At 56.9% G+C, this 19,325-nt stretch overlaps 5 protein-coding genes across 5 annotated transcripts; 3 read left to right on the top strand and 2 right to left on the bottom strand.

Annotated features, from left to right (window-relative positions):
* Positions 1-144: 144 nt before the first annotated feature.
* Positions 145-2,827, top strand: J3D65DRAFT_632205 (S-adenosyl-L-methionine-dependent methyltransferase). Its single transcript, XM_066800994.1, has 3 exons — positions 145-802; positions 854-1,791; positions 1,844-2,827. Exons 1-3 carry the CDS (start codon positions 418-420, stop codon positions 2,708-2,710), a joined length of 2,190 nt encoding a protein of 729 aa, XP_066653073.1. The 5' UTR covers positions 145-417; the 3' UTR covers positions 2,711-2,827.
* Positions 2,828-3,328: 501 nt separating this feature from the next.
* On the bottom strand, positions 3,329-4,918 carry J3D65DRAFT_632201 (uncharacterized protein). Its single transcript, XM_066800993.1, has one exon. The coding sequence runs from the start codon at positions 4,570-4,572 to the stop codon at positions 3,823-3,825; it is 750 nt and encodes a 249-aa protein (XP_066653072.1). The 5' UTR covers positions 4,573-4,918; the 3' UTR covers positions 3,329-3,822.
* A 1,398-nt stretch (positions 4,919-6,316) lies between these two features.
* J3D65DRAFT_468159 (splicing factor 3b) lies at positions 6,317-8,425 on the bottom strand. The gene is made up of 2 exons (XM_066796490.1): positions 8,129-8,425; positions 6,317-8,074 (listed from the first exon to the last, which is right to left on the bottom strand). Exons 1-2 carry the CDS (start codon positions 8,210-8,212, stop codon positions 6,422-6,424), a joined length of 1,737 nt encoding a protein of 578 aa, XP_066653071.1. The 5' UTR covers positions 8,213-8,425; the 3' UTR covers positions 6,317-6,421.
* A 2,704-nt stretch (positions 8,426-11,129) lies between these two features.
* J3D65DRAFT_669731 (uncharacterized protein) lies at positions 11,130-11,483 on the top strand (the record flags this gene model as incomplete). The annotated part of the gene is made up of 2 exons (XM_066803224.1): positions 11,130-11,408; positions 11,466-11,483. The coding sequence occupies 2 exons, from the start codon at positions 11,130-11,132 to the stop codon at positions 11,481-11,483; spliced, it is 297 nt and encodes a 98-aa protein (XP_066653070.1).
* Positions 11,484-12,048: 565 nt separating this feature from the next.
* Positions 12,049-15,552, top strand: J3D65DRAFT_605053 (uncharacterized protein; the record flags this gene model as incomplete). The annotated part of the gene is made up of 5 exons (XM_066798320.1): positions 12,049-12,647; positions 12,669-12,867; positions 12,915-14,885; positions 14,927-15,049; positions 15,100-15,552. The coding sequence occupies 5 exons, from the start codon at positions 12,049-12,051 to the stop codon at positions 15,550-15,552; spliced, it is 3,345 nt and encodes a 1,114-aa protein (XP_066653069.1).
* Positions 15,553-19,325: the final 3,773 nt, after the last annotated feature.

Genomic DNA, 19,325 nt, shown 5'->3' with positions numbered 1-19,325 from the left:
ACGGAGCTCATGTTGAAATCCAATGGCTGCGGAAATACGAAGCCTCTTTGGACGACGGAGCCGATGGATGGTAGTGAGATGCTGGATTTTCGTATAGGCGGCAACAACTAAAATAAGCTCACGTCGCGGATGATCTTCCCGGCCGGGGGGACCTGAACCAGACTGGACCGTGCTCCCAAAATTTTGGGACTCTCCACCTCACCGCGGTCGACTGTCTGCCATGCGCCGTGAAGTCACCATCTCTACCACCATCCACACCGAATACCCAAAGCCCGCCCACGCGCCAACGTCCCAACATTGGCTCTCCTCTGCCGCCTGCCGCGCTTCTCCCGCGGCTTCTACGTGATCCCAGCGGCCCAGATTCCACGCTTGTCCTACAACACCGCCGCGAGAAACTTTTGCTCGACTGCTTCCACCATGGAAAGCGCCACGGCACCTACCACCCCTGCCGCCTCGCTCTCCGACCCCCCCAAGGCTGGCCAACGCATCCAACACGAGGGCAAAGAGTATACTACCGTGAGAGAAGGACTGGCCCACATTCTCGTCCCGCCCAACGCCGCAACTTCGACAGACCCGAAGAAAGCCAATAAGGGCGAGTCCGACGAGGAAAGACAAAAGGTCTTTTACAATCCCATCCAGCAATTCAATCGCGACCTCAGCGTCCTCGCAATCTATGCTTTTGGCGAATCCTTCCTTGCCGAAAAGGAAGCCAAGCGGAAGCAGCAAGATAAAAGAAAGGCAAAGGCAAAGGCAAACAAAAAGAGGAAGCCTGTTGGTGATGGACATGAGGAACAACATACTGGTAACGAAAACAAGAGGCAGCGTACTGGCGACGAGGCTGAGAAGAATGCAGAGGAGGCAGAAGTGGCAGAGGCGGAACCAGGTGCCAGTGAGCAACAGAAATCCAGTGGCGAGATCACCAACTTTGATGACTCGGTGCTGAAGGATCAAGATTTGCTTGCAGCCGTAGAACCGCGGACAGAGCAACCCGCCAGCGAGGAGCAGAATGCTTCTACGAATGGCGTCGCCAAGAAACCTGCATTTCGCATTCTGGATGCGCTCTCCGCGTCCGGTCTCCGAGCTCTCCGATATGCAAAGGAAATACCATTTGCCACTTCAATTACTGGCAATGATCTCTCTCCTGATGCTGTTCGGGCCATGAAGTTGAACGTCATCCACAACCAGGTTGAGGACGTTGTGAAGCCGAATGCTGGCAATGCCGTCGCGCACATGTATCAGTTTGTCGGAGAAGACATTGCGACCGCGTCCCAGCCCAAATATCATGTCATTGACCTTGATCCCTATGGCTCGGCAGTTCCATTCCTCGATGGCGCCTTGCAGGCAGTCACGGACGGTGGTCTCTTGTGTGTCACATGCACAGATGCCGGCGTCTTCAACTCATTTGGCTACCCTGAGAAGGCGTACAGCCTCTACGGCGGGCTCCCTGTCAAGGGTCATCACGCTCATGAAGGCGGCTTGCGCCTCATCCTGCACTCGATTGCCACAACCGCTGCCAAGTACGGAATCGCGATTGAGCCCCTGCTTTCCCTGTCCATCGACTTTTACGCCAGAGTCTTCGTGAGAGTAAAGAAGAGTCCTGCGGATGTCAAGTTCCTGGCAGGCAAGTCAATGTTGGTATACAACTGCGACTCGGGCTGTGGAGCATGGACGCCGCAATTCATTGGCAAGACTTCCACGGTCCATGGCAAAAAGGGGCCGTTTTACAAGTACGGCATGGCTCAAGGTCCCTCTGCGCCCACCAACTGCCCGCACTGCGGTTTCAAGACTCATGTAAGTGGACAAAGGTCAATATTGAACTCTTGTGACCTGACTTGTACCTCAGATTGCCGGACCCATGTACGGCGGACCGTTGCACAACCCAGCCTTCATTGAGAAGATTCTCGGCTACCTCCCCGACCTCGACAAAGAGGTGTACGCGACGACCGAGCGCATTGAAGGCATGCTGCGCACCGCACACGACGAAACGCTCTTTTCGCCCGCTGAGTCCGCATCCCCTTACGTCCCATCATCCGCGCCACAATATATACCGTCATCAAAAACACCAAAGCCCGAAGAACCCTCTCCCATCATTCCGCAAATCGACCCGGCGCTGACCGACTCGCACCCCTTCTTCTTCGACATCAGCGGCCTCGCGCGCGTGCTGCACTGCCAGGCGCCGTCGGGCGCGGCCATCAAGGGCGCCCTGCGCCACGCCGGCTACCGCACAACGCGCACCCACTGCCGCGCGGGCGCCATCAAGACGGACGCCCCGTGGGCCGCTGTGTGGGAGATTATGCGCGAGTGGGTGCGGCAGAAGGCGCCGTTCAAGGAGGGCGCCGTCAAGGAGGGCACGGCTGGCTGGGGGGTGTGGAAGAATCGCCGCTTGCAGGGCGAGTCGACGACGGCGGCTGGAAAGGAGGAGCAAGAAAAAGAAAGGGAAGAAGAGGCTGGCAAAGACGCCGATCAGAGCAACGAGACGGCGCAAGAAAAGGAGAAGGAACAGGAAGAAGAGGCTGGCGAAAAGGCCGCTCAGAGCGACGAGACGGCACCGCTGACCCAGGGCGTCGAGAAGGAATCGCAGCTGGAGCGTCTGCATAAGATGGACGTCGTCTTTGACGAGAAGCTCGGCAAGGACCGCGATGACAAGAAGTTGGTCCGGTATCAGCAGAATCCACGTGCCAACTGGGGGCCGATGAATAGGGCCAAGTAGGTAGGCCGTCCATTTCAACGGCCCTTGATAGAGCTTGGGATGAGTGATTGGCAGATAGGTCAGCATTGGATAGGCAAGTCAAAAACAATACCCATTGAACTTGAGCTTCAAAGCGCACGTGCGATGAATGGATAAACATGGATCATGCAATGTGACTTGTGGCTGCTCTTGGTATTCCTTTCCGCGAACCACCAATCCGCCATTTCTCACGCTGTCGCCCGACAGGAAGCCTCTTCAGGAGCCAATCAAAAACAAGTCGACAAGTCAAATTAACACAGCACACCCAGGAGCATCCCATCGTTCCATCTCTCCATCCATGCATGATGCCATTCATCAATTGAATTTTTTGTTTACTATCACTGGGTAACTCCATTCAGACCGGAAGGACGGAAGGACAGACGGGCCATCGCATCCGCACCAGCCAGCCAACTGAACCAGCCACAACACCGTCGTCATCCCGGTCCGCATTTTGAAAAGAAGTCCATCAGTCCAGTTCAGCGCCATGACAACGACACGGGCCACCACCACCGCAGCCATCACCACGGCCACGACCGACAGACGCCATGCGCCTCCTGCGCCAGATTATCCAGAAAGAGACGAAGGAGAAGAGGGAGGGAAGAAAGAGACAAAAAAGCCGACGAAGGACGGGAGAAGTGTGGGCGGGAGGGGGAAAAGTGTGGGATTAAGGACGGGGGGAGGGGGAAGATGGGAGGCAGGTAGGGGTAGAAGCGGTCGTGATTCCCGCGGGGACTCTAGTCGTAAGTCGAGGGAGCATTCTGATCGCCATAGACTATCCGTGATCGTGAGAGACGCAGACGAGTATTCTGCCGTAAAGACTGGGCGGAGTGGGTCCAAGTCGTAGTAGTAGTGGTACAAGGAAGCTTGAGGTTCGGTTTTTTTGTTGTCTCGGCCGGGCGCCGTACCTCTTGGTCGAACCAGCAGACCGCGGCTGTGAATTCAAGGGCCGGGTGGTCGAGTTGAAATCGCTCTGTCGAATCGTACACCAAATAGTGTTGGACCACCATCCGCCATTCATCGCAATGTCTGCATCACCAAGCATAACCCCTACTGCATACCTGGCGCTCCGGCGGCTCCGTCGACGCGGCATCCGTCTAAAACGCCGCGTTGCTCATCGGCTCGCCGTTGAGGTTCCTGAGATGCTCATCCGCCAGGTCGGCCCGGAGGCTGGCCGTCTCGCCTTCGCGCTCCATGCGATCCCATTCCAGCTTGCCGCGGCGACCCACGGCTTCCTTCTCGGCAATGAGCTCGCGGAGCTTCCTGGCTTCGTCTTCGAGCTTTGAGAGGCGGCTCGAGTCGACCACGTCCTTTTGCTTCTGGCCGCCAGGGATGATGGGTGGCAAGTCGGCGAGATAATTCTGGGCTGGGCTTGGCGGAGGCTGTGTTGTGGTCGTCGTGTTGAAGCGCTGCGTTCGCGGATACGTCGTCGACGTGCTGTTTGCTGAGCCGCGGAAAGGTGCTGAGCCGCCGTGGTGTCCGCCGCGAGGTCCCGTTGGTGGACCGCTGTGATAGGATGGACCGCCTCCGCGTGCTGCCCACGGGCCCGATCCGCGTCGAGGTCCTAGAGGAGCAGGCTCATATGGAGAATAGTCTCGTCCGAAACTGCCACGTCCACCACCGCGAGGTCTAGAAGGTGCACTGAGTATCGGGTTCGCATTGCGGCTGTGCGCCGACATGGACATGGAGGGACCTGACGGAGGTGACATGGCTGGACCGTAGCGTCCACCTGCTGGTCCAGTGGGTGGGACGCGGGAAAAGTCGCCATTACGAGGACCGCTGGGGGGTGGACCATTGCCGTTTGTATACTCGCGTTCCCGTGATGGAAGAGGCTCGCGGATCGGCATTGGCTCACGCCTAGGTGGAGAACGTTCTCGCTCAAGCGGCGAGCGCGGAGGGCGGTACGGCGAGCGCGGCCTTGGAGAAAAGTCGGTAGGTCGAGGCGGACGGTCGTCGGCAACCAATCCGAGTCTGCTGGGGTGAACGGGAGGTGAAGAGCGGCGCGACGACGCGACGGATTCACGACCGGACCGGACGCCGGCGTCCAACGTCGCAAATCTTGGTGGAGACGGAGACCGACGCCTCCAAGTGTCAACTCCGTACGGATCAACCCTATCTTCGCGAGGCGGGGGCGAGCGAGAGCGCGGGCGAAAGTTCCGCTCACGAGGCGGGGAGAAGGGACGTCGCGGAGGACTATGTTCAGTGTAAGTAGACAGACGGTCAGGCCCGCCCCACGGCATCCTGTTGTACCTGTAGGCCCTTGGCCTTGGTTCTTCATATCTGTTCGCTCTAGGCGGCGGCGAAGCCAGCCTCTCTCTCTTTGCTGGCGGGGGTGAGCGGCCGCGGCTGCCCACGGGCGAAACGTCTCTGCTGCGCTTCAATGGAGGCGGCGAACGCTCTCTGATACGCGGAGGCGAACGCCTATCGTACCGGTCACTGATGAACTCGCGAGGGGGCGACCTAGGTCGTGTGTCCCTCCTGTCATCAAAGCGAGCCGGACGAGGCGAGAACTCACGCCTTGGAGAGTATTCCCGTCGAGGCGGTGACCTTGGCCTCCTCCATGTATCACTTTCTGGCCTCATGTATCCACCGCGAGGGCTGCGAGAGCGTCGACGAAAGGCGGGCGATCGGCTTCGAGGGCGTGCCATTCTGCTAGAGGCGGGAACGTAGGTGTCGGCGGGCGGAGGACGACGGGGCGGTGATCGTGTAGAACGGTAGCTGTCTCGGGGAGGAGGCGAGCGGCCAGGCCTGTAAGTAGAAGCTCCTGGAGCGTAGCGCTCACCGCCAGGTCTGTTGGGTTGTCTGTGTCAGGTTTCGTGCTGCGTTGGGGGTGGGCGCCGTGGTTGTGGTAGCTTGAGGCCGTGTTTGTGAACCGCGCACGACCACCACGATGGCGATGGCGGCGGCCGGGTCAACAGCACAACAAGCCGTCACTGGGCATGACTTACCTGCGATCCCTGTCTCTTTCGCGATCCATGACGATGCTGAGTGCAGATGAGGTGACCTGGTTGTTGCGATAGTACGGTTGCGTAGGTATGGCTTTCATGGCCGAAGTTTTCTAACGAGAAAGGAGCTCGACCAACAGCCAAGTCTCGAGTCACGTGATCAGGCGTTTCCGACGGTGGGTTGCGCTCCAAGCTCGGACTTGATGCCAGTCCAAATCCCAATCCAGTCAGAATGGATGGCTCAATGACGGTCTATTTGGTCTCCTCTCTTCTTGTTGGGGACTTCATGCAGCTGCTCCATTGCTCATGTGAGCGGCGTCGGTCTGGGTCTGATGTGGCCATGGCGGATCAGAGGCTCTGCTGCCCGCTGTGCCACGCAACCCAGCGAGACCTGTGGGGAAATTGACCGCGGAACTGCCCTGTATCCAGTGAGACATGGTCAGCTCTCTATCCTCAAGGCGTGGCTCGTCGTCATCAAGTTTCCCTTGGCAGCAGGTGTGCTTCTTGACAGTTTCACGTCTTGTCTCCAGCGCAGTCGACATCGGGATCCGTGGCAAAAGAGCAAAGCATTTTCTTAGTGGTACTCCTGTCCATCACTCCGGAAATTTCGCCATCCTCCAACGCCCGCCGGCTATGGAACCCTTTCCCAATGCAATTCCGTTGTTCAATTGGTATCTTGACCGTCTGGAGCTTTGCCAGATCCTTCTTCAGCGTGTGTAATACTTTTATCTTTTTCTTCGTCAACAGGCCTCTAGCGCCTACTGCGGCGCTCCTGATCCTTCTTCAACCTCTTCGCGCTCTCTTCGGCAATCATGGAGCTGAGATCGTCTTGATAACCTCCCCAGGTTCCCTGCTGTTCGGCATGGCGCTGCGCTTCGTACTGCTTCTTGATCTCGTCTCTGCTCAGCTTGTCTTCACGCTCGAGCGCATCCACATCAACGCTAACATCGATGTCACCAGCCTTCCTCTTTCTTCTACTGCTGTCCTCTTGGCCAAGCACAGGCACCTGTTGCGAAGCTTTGAGGTCATATGCACGCTCGCTTCCAAAGAAGCCTTGGGCACGAACGTCGCGTTCAGGAAGGACCGTGTAAGCCGACCGCTGTTGCGCCGGCTCCTCTGTTTCGGTGCCACGCTTCTGTTTGCGCAAGCTGAATTCGCCCGACACACTCTCTGTACCGCCGTACTCGGTCGGCACAGCTGAAGTCATGCCACTGGGCGTTTGGAGGCCGCCCGGAGTCTGCATACCACCCATGTCCTCATCCTCGTCCTCTCCATCCTCGTCCTCTTCCTCTTCCTCTTCCTCAGACTCTTCCTCGGGTTCTTGAAGCTCGCCCCATAGTGTTCTCTCCACCGGCTCACCAGCAGGCTGTTCTTGCTGCGGTTGAAGCACACCAAAGACATCGCCACCGTAAAGGGGCCTGTTGTATTCGTCCACGGGAGGCTTACCATATCCACCAGGATGGAAGCCCCATTGAGCACCGGGAGGCGGTGGGGCATTCAAACCGGGAATCTTGAGAGATGGGTAGGATGGGGGAGGGCCGAAACGCTGTTGATTGATCAACCACGGCGGAGGGGCACCAGGTGGAATGTTGAGAGCCTCCTTGAGCTCCTCGCTGAGCTCGCCTGGCCGGAGGTGCCTGAGGTTGGTTTCGTACTCTTTGCCTTCGTAGTAGACCTCACCATATCGTGTTAGCTCTGGCTTGGTTTGAAATCTGAAGAAGGCTTCGTAGAGCTTTTGGTAGTCAATGTCAAGCTTTCCCAGCTTTCCCTGCACCCGCTCCCTTTGCTTTTGTTTGAGCGACTGTTGATCTTGCTTCTCGAGTACTGCGTCTCTCATCTCGGCGATACCCGTGTCCTGGATGAATTTGGGCAGCGCAAAGGGCGGCTTCTCAATACCACGTTTCGATGATAGGTATTCGCGCTTGAGCGACCAGTGGGCGGGAACAGGGACGACGTTGCGGTGAGCCTTGATGGCAACCAGCAGGCGAGGGTCGGGTGACGATGTGTCTGTCCAATCGACCAGTTCAGGCTTCTTGACCAGCGCCTTGAGCTCGGCGACAGACAACTTATTCTTCTCCTTTCTCTCTCTTTTCGAAATTGTTTGCTCCTGTTCTTCCTCCCTCTCCTCGTCGAATATGGCGTCCTCGGCCTCGTAGATGGTAGGCTTGTCGTCGGCCTTGGTCTCGTCTTGCCGCTCGCCGTAGCCAAACCTATCGAAGATGTCTTTGAATTGCTCGTACAGCGGGTCGTCTACTTCCATTTCAATGGCGACGTCATTGCCACCCTCGGCGGGCTGACCGTTGGTTGCGGTCGCCGTCTCATTTCCTGTCTTGGGCTCAGCCTGAGGTTCGGCGGTACCATCGTTGGCCTTTTCGGGAACGGCCTCCGATTCGGGAGCGGGTATCTGGTGGTTGTGAGCGGCATCCAGATGAGAATGAGGTCGAGTGCGATGTCTTACCTCTGCCTTTTTCGCCTTGTCGGCCTTGCTTTTGGCGCGTCGCCAAGCGTTCTTGGAGGCTTTTGCCTTTGCACCGGCGGACATGTTGGCTTCTTGCGCGCCGATTGCGATTTACGGTGGGCAAGAGTGAAGGGATGGGTTTGGAGAGGGGAGTTGTGGATATGCGGAGCAGCGAGGGTGAAGATGTCGGTCGCGAGTCCCGCACTGCCAAGACTTTCGGCCTTGATGCCTTGGCGATAACCATGAGACTTGGCCACACATGTCAACCTGAGGCTCCCAGGTCTGCTCAACTACCGTACCCCGCGTCAGCACGTCAATGGCAGTGTGACGTGTTGCCCTGCGTTCATGTTGTGAGCTTGATTTACAGCGAAGCTATATGTCAATCTCGCTGCAACTTGACTTCTCAGGTGAGAATGCTGCCCTGCACTGAGCAATGCTCGTCATTGGACATTTGAGCAAAATTGGAGCAGGGGGCAAGTCAACAGAACTAGCGGGCCAAAGAATACTCTCAGGGTCACTTTTATTGAATCTACTCCTCGAAGGGATTGATACTCGCAACCCATTTCTACTTTTCTTCCAGAAGCCTTCCAGGAGTCCTTCCAGGAGTCCTCTGAAGTACCAGATTCCACGAAATTTGTATGATTGGAGTTGAAAACCAACAAAGCGGCTAGCGTTGTATTTCGATTGAGTGAAGGCTTGTCAAAATGCTGGAAAGATTGGGACCATGATTCTCTCTGCTCTAGGCCTTCATTTGCGAGATGCAGCAATGCAAAACTTGTCCGTATGGGAAAGAGCACTTGTGAGCAGTAGTTGAGAAAATCCCTGTCTTCAAATGACACCGCGAACGAGGGACTGTCATGATCTTTGGCTTGGGATATTCCATAGACTTTGGCGATGGACTGGAGTTAGAAGAAAGCATATGGTCATCGAAACTTTTGGGCCGCAAGAAGCGGGAAGACAGCTTCGGAGCATTCTGTCGGTTTTCCACGTTGCGGTCACAGCTTTCCGCATTCGGAGCAGACTTAAGAGTCATCAAATTGACCAATTCAGGCAGACAGACCGGTGGACTGGACTTGATGACGGCCAGAAAAGGCCGAAGAGTGCAGATGCTGGGTCCTCTGTCGTGGGTCCAGTCTCGTGCCTGCAGCAGGAAGACGAGAGGCGAACGGCGCCTTGCCGGCGCGGCCAAAAGTGACCGGATGCAACGTGCTACTTTCTGACGGAGGTAGGTGGTAGCTAGCTAGCAGACAATGGTCAAACGATTGGGCCGACGCAACGCGGTTTGGGTAGGTAGGTGGACACGTATGGAGAGTTCTGAAGGCTGCCCCGCGATTCCTTTCGGACGATACCAGAGCAGAGGTACGCGACGCAGCCAGCGAGTCAGAGGCGTTGCAAAGTCATGGAGATCTCGGGGTGGCAGAGCGCGCAATCGTCCCCGTGCTCGGCACAATCCAGAAGATCCCGCCCGCGAGCGCGCTCCGCTTGGTGGTCGAAGCTGTCGGTAGGGCTGGCGCGGCTGTTGAGAAAATGATTGAGTCGTCTCGCGCGACTCACAGGTTCCCAAAGACCTCCACTCTCGCCATGGCCACGGTTTTGGGCGGCGGCTGCAATTCAATCGCCGCGGCATGCGCCTCGCCGCTTCGGACCGCCCAAAAGTCGTCATCGTCAGCGGCCAAGGCTGTTTCACGCCTGGGTAGCCATGCTCCACGCCCTAGGCCGACAATCGATTAGGGACGCGGTTACATGCCGCCGCTTGCATTGTTGCGGTCTAGTCAGGCACTAGAAGTCCAGCCATGAGCAAACACGCCGAGGACCGTTGGGGGGACAGGCGGTGTAGAGTGGCCGCCAAAGCCTCTTTGGCAATGCGCTGCTTGGTTGTACCAGGTCCAGTCCAGGTCCAGGTCCGGGTCGCGGTCAAGGTGGCAGGAAGGCGAACGAGTGAGTGGGTGGGTTGGCATCGAAGCAAGGTAAGGTTGGTTGGTTCGTCCAACCACCGCGACGACACCTCATTGACCACCACCGGCACACCGCAAAGCACGCGACGCCTCTACAGCCGCGGGAGCCGTTGTCGTCGCCCGGTAGTCGTAGTCGTAGTCGCCGCCGCGTCGCCGTTATATGGGCCAGGCCGAGTCCAGCCCGCGCAGTGCGGGGGCAGCTATTGGCGCTGGCGCCGGACTGGCCTCAACTGGTCGTAGGTGACTATACAACACCGCACAGTATTGCCGCCCGACTGGAGCTGGAGCTGGCGCAGTGCTGATCTGGGACTTGTCGATCGCGAGTCGGTGGTGCGAATGACGTGAGGACGCAGACGGTGTCAAAGAGAGGATCGAGGAGTGGGAACGGGAGAGAGTTCGCCCCAATCACGCAGCACGCGCGTCGGCGGCTACTGGGCAACCTAACGCCATGAAGCTATGGGGGCGATGCGTGTGCTGGACTCTGGGCGTGCTGCGCTGCTGGGATGCTTTTCCGTGGTGGCTTGCTGCTGCTCAGGGTCTCCGGCATTAAGCACCTCGCCCGCCTGAAACTCGTCCCGTTCCTCTCTCTCTCTCTCTCTCGCGACCTACCTCGTTCGTTCTGTTCTTCTCAACACCTCGCGACCCGGCCCTCTGTACTTGTACGATATTTTTGCTGTACCATACCTCGTCCCGCCCTCTCGAATCGACGCCTCGGCCCTCCTCTGGTCCCAGCAACGGCCAAGTGCCAGGGGTCTCACTGTACAACGTAGCGGTAGTTCTGCAGCCCACCTCGCAGTCTCCTGTGCGCCCTCCTTCGAATTTCGAGTCGAGTCCGGACTTCAGAGGGCGCCCGCCCTGTGTACGATTTTGAGTGTGAGCGCCCCGTCTCTCTGCCTCTGTCAAGACTGCGAGACTGAGCTGGTTCCGAGCGCAACTTGACTTAGCTTGGCCGCTCCGCCAGCCCCAACCAACCAGCCAGCCAACCCCACACGTCTCCCTTCTTCACGCCCATGCTGATGTCTCGGGCCCCATTCAGGTAGAACACCATGGCCTTTTCCAACGGCCTGGGGGATCGCCCCGAGGACCGCCGCTTTCGCAGTCCCCAGTCTCCTCGCGACGAGTCGTCTTTCCCTGGCTTTACCTCCCCCATTCGCAGTCTTGCCAGCCAAATGCAGGCCCACACGTCGACTGCAAATGACGCCCGCGCCACCTTGCCACGGCGCTTTACGACCAACACTGTACCAACATTGCCCACAATATCCCCATTGTCGCCAATTGGCCAGCAGCGCCGACAGGCCGCAGAGAGCGTCGATTTCACCTCCGCGGTAAGCTCTCTCCATCTGCTTCGTCTCATCCCATCCGCCTCTGGCACCTCTCCCCAGCTCTTCAGCTCCAATTGAGTCTTCTTCTTCATTCCTTGCTCTTTTCTCGTCATCCGGGGTGGTGCTGCTTGCTGCGGAACTGGGTGTTCGGGCATCGTCCTTGGCGTTTGGCAATTGGCGTTGGCATTTGGTTTCGTATGGAGGAGCAGTTGCTGCCAATTGGGACTCGAGGCTGATTGTCACAGACATTTCACAAGGTCCAAATGGTAGGCGCAGTATTTCCTCTTCGCGTTTTGATTTCGATGCGCGTTTCCCATGTGCCTTGTCTGTCAGCGCCCAAACATGGGCTAGTTCATTTCACTTCTCGACGTTCAACGGCGTCACTCGCCCTGTGCTCAAAGCGGGGGCCGCATGAGGTTGTTAAAACTCCGCCTCCACGATCTTTCTCCTCCTCCTCCGCACCATCTTCTCATCCTCCGCATCATCCTCTCCTCTGCCCTTCTCTTTGCTTCGTTGTTACGTCCCTTCATCACCCTTGAGCTTCTTCCAGCTCCCTGGTGGTTCGCACTTCTGCATTCAAGTTCAGCGCCTGTTGCCCGTGGCTTTGATACCCAAAGTAACGTGCTACGGTACTGCACAAACCATGTCTTCTTATCCTCCTTCAGAGGGTTCTCTCAACACCCCAACCTCTGACAGTTTTGGAGGTGTTCCCTTGCCCACTGATACGTCTTCGGCATACTCTCACTTTTCGAGCGGTGCTACGACTGTGATTGGTAGCGACAGGTCGGCTAACAAGCATCAGCTTGAGAAGAAGAAGAACGACCTGGAGGCTCTCAAGGAGCAGCGTGCGCGGTTCGACGCTGAGATGGAGAGCTACGAGAAGCCATTCAAGGGCACGCAGATTGACTACTCCCGCTTTGGCGACGAGATCAATCGCACCAATCTGCCTGCGCCTCAGTCCGAGCCTACGACTCCACCCGAGTACCGCGACAACGGCTTCCCTACTGCCTTCTCCCGTCCCCAGCGCTACTCAGTCCAGAGCTTCACCTCGCCTCAGTCGGGCACCACGCTCTCGAACCGTCCAAGCCGTTCGGGCTCCCAGATCACCTCGCCTCCGCACGTCTCTCACGGAATCTCGCACATGCCATCCAAGTCAATGCCTGGCTCTCGTCGTGGTTCGGACGAGGAAGAAGATTCTCACGAGCTCAGCATCGCCAACATGAATCCTCGCACCGGTGCTGCGTAAGTCTTACCCTTTTGAAGATCCTCGCCTGACCGTGTAACCCTGCCCCAACGCGCAAAATTCTTGCTTGGCTTCGCGTTTCTACCTGGCCCCTTCGCCTGCAAACTGAGCGCCGACGAGCTGGTCCTAGCCTCGCCCTTGCAGTCGGTGGCCTTTAACGTCAACCTGCATTCCGTCGCGTTTTGCGCGTCTGCTCGCTCACAAGCTAATCGTGTCAAAGTCTCAATAGGAACTCTGTCCCCGTCACTGGCCTTGACCTTCGTCAGCGCATCCACGCCGACAACAGCACTGGCCTTCCGGACCTCAAATCCGTCTTGGGCCACATGGATTTCTTCGGCGACGACGACCAACTGAGGAACGGTAGAGATCACAACCCTGCCGCTTCGCCCGATGTCAAAAGCTATCTCCAGATGAACACCACCGACGACAAGTTCCCCATCTTGGTTCGTCGCGACGGCGACGGCTCCATGCGCCTGTCGGCCAGCTCGGCCGCCCTTGACCTGGCTCTTTCCCCCGGCGAGCCTGGCCCCGAGGTGCCCACAACCGCCAACGACTGGCAGCCCACCCGCAGCCGCCACGTCGCCCAGCACAGTATGCCCGCGAACAATCTTCACAAGTCTGACGAGTTCGATTTTGGCAACAACATTTCGGACGGGCGCACGAACCTGAGCAACAGGCATTCTACCGAAGTCAGATTTACTGGTTTCGGCGACCAGAAGCGCCCGGGTCTGCTCTCTAGCCCGCCCGCCTCCAACGGCATGCCCAAGCTGTCGTCGTCGTACTCGACCAACGACATCCCCACCATGAAGAACGCCAACGGCCTGGGCACCTCCAACTCCAACACAGGCATCAACACTCACGCTGAGAATCACTTTCACAAGCATAACGCAAGCATGGGCCGCATTCCCGCGACCGCGCTTCACAGCCGTGACGTCTCTGCCTCTGAGAATCAGATGCAAGACCAGCACCAGAGCTTCCGCTCGCCCCGGTCGAGCCTTCACGCGAGTGCCGCTCCGTTCGGTCCCAATCACAATAACAACAACAACGCGCTCATGCCTGCGAGCACTGCTGCCGTTTCTTCGCCCCCCACAACCGCTCTCAACACCAACGCGCTCAACACCATGTCGCCTCCCCAGGCCCCTCAGTACCCTGCCACCAACTTCAACTACGGTGGCTACGGAATGATGGGCATGAACATGCAAAACTTGAACTTGAGCGCTCAGGTCGGTCAATATGGCAACCAGCCTCTGGGCGGCCAGCCCTCCTACGGTCAAATGCCAATGCCCAACTTGAACGGCATCAACGGCCTCAACATGACGGGTATGAATGCCATGAACGGCCTCGCTAGCATGAATGGCATGCTCAGCAGCCCTTACGCCAACGCGTACGGCCAGTACAGCCAGTACACGGCCCCGGCACCTCAGCCTCGCTACCCCGACAGCCAGGCCCGCGTCATCCAGCAGCGCCGGATGCAGAACCATCAGGACCACCTGCGGTCGCAAACCAACTACAACTTCGATTCGCTTTTGCCCCACGACATTGTTGAGCTCTGCAAGGATCAGCATGGCTGCCGCTACTTGCAGAAGCAGATCGAGGGTCGCAACCTGGACGTTGTTCGCAAGATCTTCGACGCCACCAAGGAGCATGTCGTCGACCTCATGCAGGATCCCTTCGCCAACTACCTGTGTCAAAAGATGTTGGAGTTTTGCAACGACGAGCAGCGCACCCGTCTCATCATCAACGCTGCTCCCCAAATGGTTTCTATCGCATTGAACCAGCATGGCACGAGGGCTCTGCAGAAGATGATCGAATACGTGTCTACCCGCGACCAGATCAACACCATCATCGCTGCGCTCTGCCAGAACGTCGTTACTCTGATCCAGGACCTCAACGGTAACCACGTCATCCAAAAGTGCCTGAACCATCTCGGCTCTGAGGACGCCGCCTTCATTTTCCATGCTGTGGGCGATGCTTGTGTCATTGTTGGTACTCACCGCCATGGTTGCTGCGTTCTTCAGCGTTGCATCGATCACTCTTCTGGCCACCAGAGGAACACTCTGATTGCCCAGATCACGGGCAACGCCATCAGCCTCGTCCAGGATCCCTTCGGCAATTACGTTGTGCAATACATTCTGGACCTGCAAGAGGAGGGCTTCACGGTCCCTCTGTGCCAGAGCTTCCGTGGCCGTGTCTGCCAGCTGTCCAAGCAGAAGTTCAGTTCCAACGTGATGGAAAAGGTATGTTTTCGAACCAACTTCTACCTTGACGTCGCTAACAGCTCCAGTGCATCCGTGTCTCCAATGCCGAGTCCAAGCGCGCGTTGATTGAAGAGCTTCTCCAGGTTGGCGAGCTTGAGCGTTTGATTCGCGACTCTTACGGCAACTACGTCGTCCAGACTGCTGTGAGTAGTAGCCTTCTCCTACGTCGGCCGACTTTGCTAACGTGCTGTAGCTGGACTACTCGGATGCCCCCACCAAGGTCCGCCTCGTGGAGGCCTGCCGCCCGATGCTGCCTTCCATTCGCTCTACGCCTTATGGTCGCCGCATCGCGACCAAGGTCCACGAGTTCGATGGTCGCATGAGCGGCAGCTCCAGCGGCAACATCACTCCCATTGCCACCGGCGCGCCCAACCAGCTGGCATACCCAGCGACCATGGCGCTTGGCTCCACCCAGCCGATGAATGGTCAGCCGTTCAACAACATGTCCAACGGATTCGGCTCCAACCTGGCCTCCCCGCAGCCTCACCGGCTCACCAATGCCGCTGTGCCCAACAACCTTCAGGCTGCTGTTCAGCAGACGTTCTCGTACAACCGCGGCATCAACGGCGGAATGAACGGCGGTCCCAACGGCGGCGTCAACGGTGTCAACAACGGTGTAAACGGCAATGTCAACGGTGGCTACTAGACGGTCGCTCAAAGTCCAGTACCTGACGACTTTACGACTCTTACGACCAGCATGACACGTATCACAGCTTATTTCTTCCGGTTGGGTCAGGTTCTTCGTTCTGGAAGAGCGGGTCTCTCCCTGTGATTGAATTTCATTCCATGGGCATAGCTCGTCTCCTGGCATCAGAGTCACGATACACCATGACCACAAAAAGCAAGTAACACATCATGGCCAACTTCAACTTTCACCGGTCTACCGCCGAACCGAGGCTCTTCGAATACGACCCTCGTCTTGTACAATAACAGACGACGCACACAAAAGTCGGCACGACTCTTCTCCCTTTTGTTTTTCGGCATTTTCGGCATTGCTTGCGGGACCTTCTGGCAACGGGACGGCGACTTGTCCACAGTCTCCTGCTTGGGCCCGTCAGTCTTGGTCCATCCCCAATTGTTTTCTTGCACACAATTCCCATTCGCATACACCGTTCGCCCCCAACTCTGGTCTTCTTGGTTTCCGAAACTTGTTCTTGGGTCCCCAATGCGGCATCCACGTGCGAGATGCTTTGCTTCATGGACATTGCCTCTTTCTAATCCCCCTCGCATGTTCATGACCGGTTCGTCTTCTTCCTTCTTCTTCAGCGGTCTTCTTCATTTTCCAAACACAGCGCCGGGGTCTTTACTTGTTGCATCCACGCATCATCGCTCGATCGACCAAAAACACCCCCGGCAATCGACACACATCATCGGACATATTCACATGGGAGGGCGGGTGGGCTTTCCTCTTTTTCCCTCTTTCGCCGCCGAGCGAAACCACTCGAACACCAACGAGTGGCGATGGGAGAAAAAAACTCAAAAGTTCAAAAAGTCTTGCAAAAAAAAAAAAAGGCGGACGGGCAGCAGAATCGGGGAGCGGTCGACGGACGAGGGTCACATTGGTGGCGGAGGAAAACAAAATCAACCACCCACACCACCCGCTTCTTCCCCTTTGAGCCCTAGAATTCTGGTAGCCCCACCCCAACTTGTACCACAACTACGCTTCCTGGGGGTACAACCTGGCTTGGCTTTCTGGCTAGGGAAAAGTTGAGTTGGGAGTGGATCCTGGAAAGTGCGCGCACGGGGGGCGAGGGTCATCTGGGAGGACTTGAAGGGCTGGAAAAAGGGCTGGATGGAGATTGGTGGCTGGAGCTCGGAGGCTTCCCTAGCTAGCAAACCTCCTTTTTCAAAAACCGAATTAAAAATTCTCACAATCGATTGAATGGGGGGTTGAGTGAATGTGTCAAGGCTTGCTTTTGTGGGTGAGCTGCTGCTGCTGCCGCCGCCGCCGCCGCCGCCGTATGCGTTGATGATGTGTGTTCTAACGCTGCGTGCGGGCTTCGGATGTGACAGGGATAAAGAGAGGCCCTGACACAGACCGCCGCAAGGACGAGACCGGTAGGTATTGTAGACCGGAAACAATAGCAACGACGTCACGAAAGAGGCATTCGAGCTTTTAGCATTATGACGCGGCTCGGATGTAAGCGGATGGCTGAGGTCGCGATCTGGTTGGGCCAGACCGGCAGGCGGCGGCTCGGAGTGGTAGGTAGGTAGGTGGATGAGCGGGCGGAGGCAGGGGAAATGGGGGAGGGGACGGGCGAGGGTTTGCCAGGATGGTGATATTGCAATCGATACGACTGCTCTTGCTACTACTGTTGGAAATGGAGAGACGCCGGTTTTCCTGCTGGAGGGCGAGGTAAGTATGAGCTCCTTGGAGAGGAGAAACGCGCATGGCGTTTTGTGCGGCCGTGGTAGTATAAAGCGGTCTACGTCAAAGAGAGAAAGATAGGGAGACGAACAGCGGAAGGAGAAAGCTCTCGTTGTTGAGCTTCTGCTCTTTATTTTGACTGTGATCTGGAACGGAGCTGCTTGGGAAGAATCACTCGTCAAGTGGCGGTCCTGCGGCATTTGCTTGCGGAGGGAGGAACTCTTATGCGTCGAGACGATTGTTTCATAAGATGTCCGTAGTAAGACGCGGAGTTGGTAGTGAGAAATTTGGATTTTCAGACAGTGGGGATAGTTAAAAAGACTGGAGCATTTGATACTTCCTGAATCGTAGCATCATCAGATTGCACCTAGTGCTGAGAAGTCTCGTTCCTCTAAAAATCCACCGTAGACAGGCTTCGAAGTCCATGGAGGAAATGATGCGAAAGAAAGGCAGGTGGAGGCAGGTGGAAGATTGGGAGGATTCATCACGGTCACAGATGTAGACCTGGAGAGACATAAGCCCCTCATGGATGACAGCCCTGGAACAAAGCCTCGAGCTGTGACTTCCGCTCGAAAATCTTCCCTTGATCCCTCACGCAGTTTTGGCGCATTCAAACTCAGGGGACGTGGCTGCCAGATGAGCTTACAGGTGAATTGAGGGCTCCAATTTTCCGTGTCAAACATAGACAACTTACCCACCCATTGCTTCAGGGTTACTCTCCAGGGCGAGCCGCAGATCTGACGCGCAATGCAAGCAATCTCGACGGAAGGTCGGATCCGAGAGACAAGCTTTTTGACAAGCTTCGGACAAGCTTCTGCCAAGGCTATTGGCCGTGGGGAGAAGTGTGGAGGGGTCGGTTGATCGAACTGCTGATCACTTGTACGACAGGGAAAAGCAAAATAGAAAGACCGCACGAGGTAATCATCGACAGAATCGTCGTTGCCTTCTCTAAACCACAGGTGATGGTGTCGGATTGGAATTGGAAATGTACATACCTGTAGGAACAGCCATCCGTTGACTGCTATGTCGTTCTCAATTCCGTCTTCCAGCGGCATGTTGGGGGGTTTTTCTGAACGCGGATAAGGCCAGTTGCTGGCTTCAGGCCCACTCATTGATCAAAGGAGACGGCCGGGACATCGGCACGTCGAGTGCATAAAGACGTGCAATCTCTGCTGTCCACAGCTGTCGCTTCGCAAGCTCCTAGGCAATCTCCTGCTGTGTAATTTCGGCTGGCTTTCGTGACGGGAGACTCTCAAAGATGCAAACCATAGCGAGGGAACGCAAGTTGCCAGGAGCACACGCATCGCCGCAGTGCCGTCTGCTGCGAGCAATCATATTTGCTGCAGCCTCGAACGTTGGCGCCGTGGCGGTCTGTCCAGGGGATGCGGCGTGCAGCAGGTCAGGGGTGGTCTTCTGGCCCAGCTGTCGAGCCAGGTGTTGGTCCGCTCTTGATGCTCGCGAACTGCAACCAAGCAGGCGGTAAGACTCTTCAGTCGTTTTCATTCGCATGGCTTTGCCCGCAGTTCTCCAGGGATTTCCGAGAGAAAAGGCCACCAATGAACGTACGTACGTCTCTCGTCGATGTGTTGGTCGTTCGGAGTCTCGCACCGCAAGACAGAGACCCCACGGGACAGGGATTGGAAATATCGCCTTGGTAGAGAGGCTCGGTGTTGCCCAAAGCCTGTCTATAATCGAGGCCAGCTGTAGGCGAGGGACAGGCCTATCCTAGATTCGGGGATTTGATTGGGCCATGGATATTTCTATGCTGGACTCTTTTCGAGCGCGTTTTTGAGCTCCAATGTGTACTATGGTGTTCCGTGATTCTCGTTGTTTCGATGATGTGAATCATTCTCGACAGCGGCCGAACTATGCACCGCAGCTGTGGCACTCGGGGAGTTTGAAAAGTTTTGTTTGTTCGGCAAACGCCGTCGGTTCGGTAAGTCGGCAGCGGATATGAGAGAGGCGTTGAAGTTGCAGCAAAAGACGGGAGGGCGAGAGCAGGCAGAGAAGTCTTTGTGCGTGAGGTAGATTGAGGGAGCGGGGGCTTTTTG

Source organism: Phyllosticta citribraziliensis, assembly GCF_038025025.1.
Source record: "Phyllosticta citribraziliensis strain CPC 17464 chromosome Unknown J3D65scaffold_9, whole genome shotgun sequence".
Taxonomy (NCBI): Eukaryota; Fungi; Ascomycota; class Dothideomycetes; order Botryosphaeriales; family Phyllostictaceae; genus Phyllosticta; species Phyllosticta citribraziliensis.
This window is presented reverse-complemented; position numbering and strand designations above follow the sequence as displayed.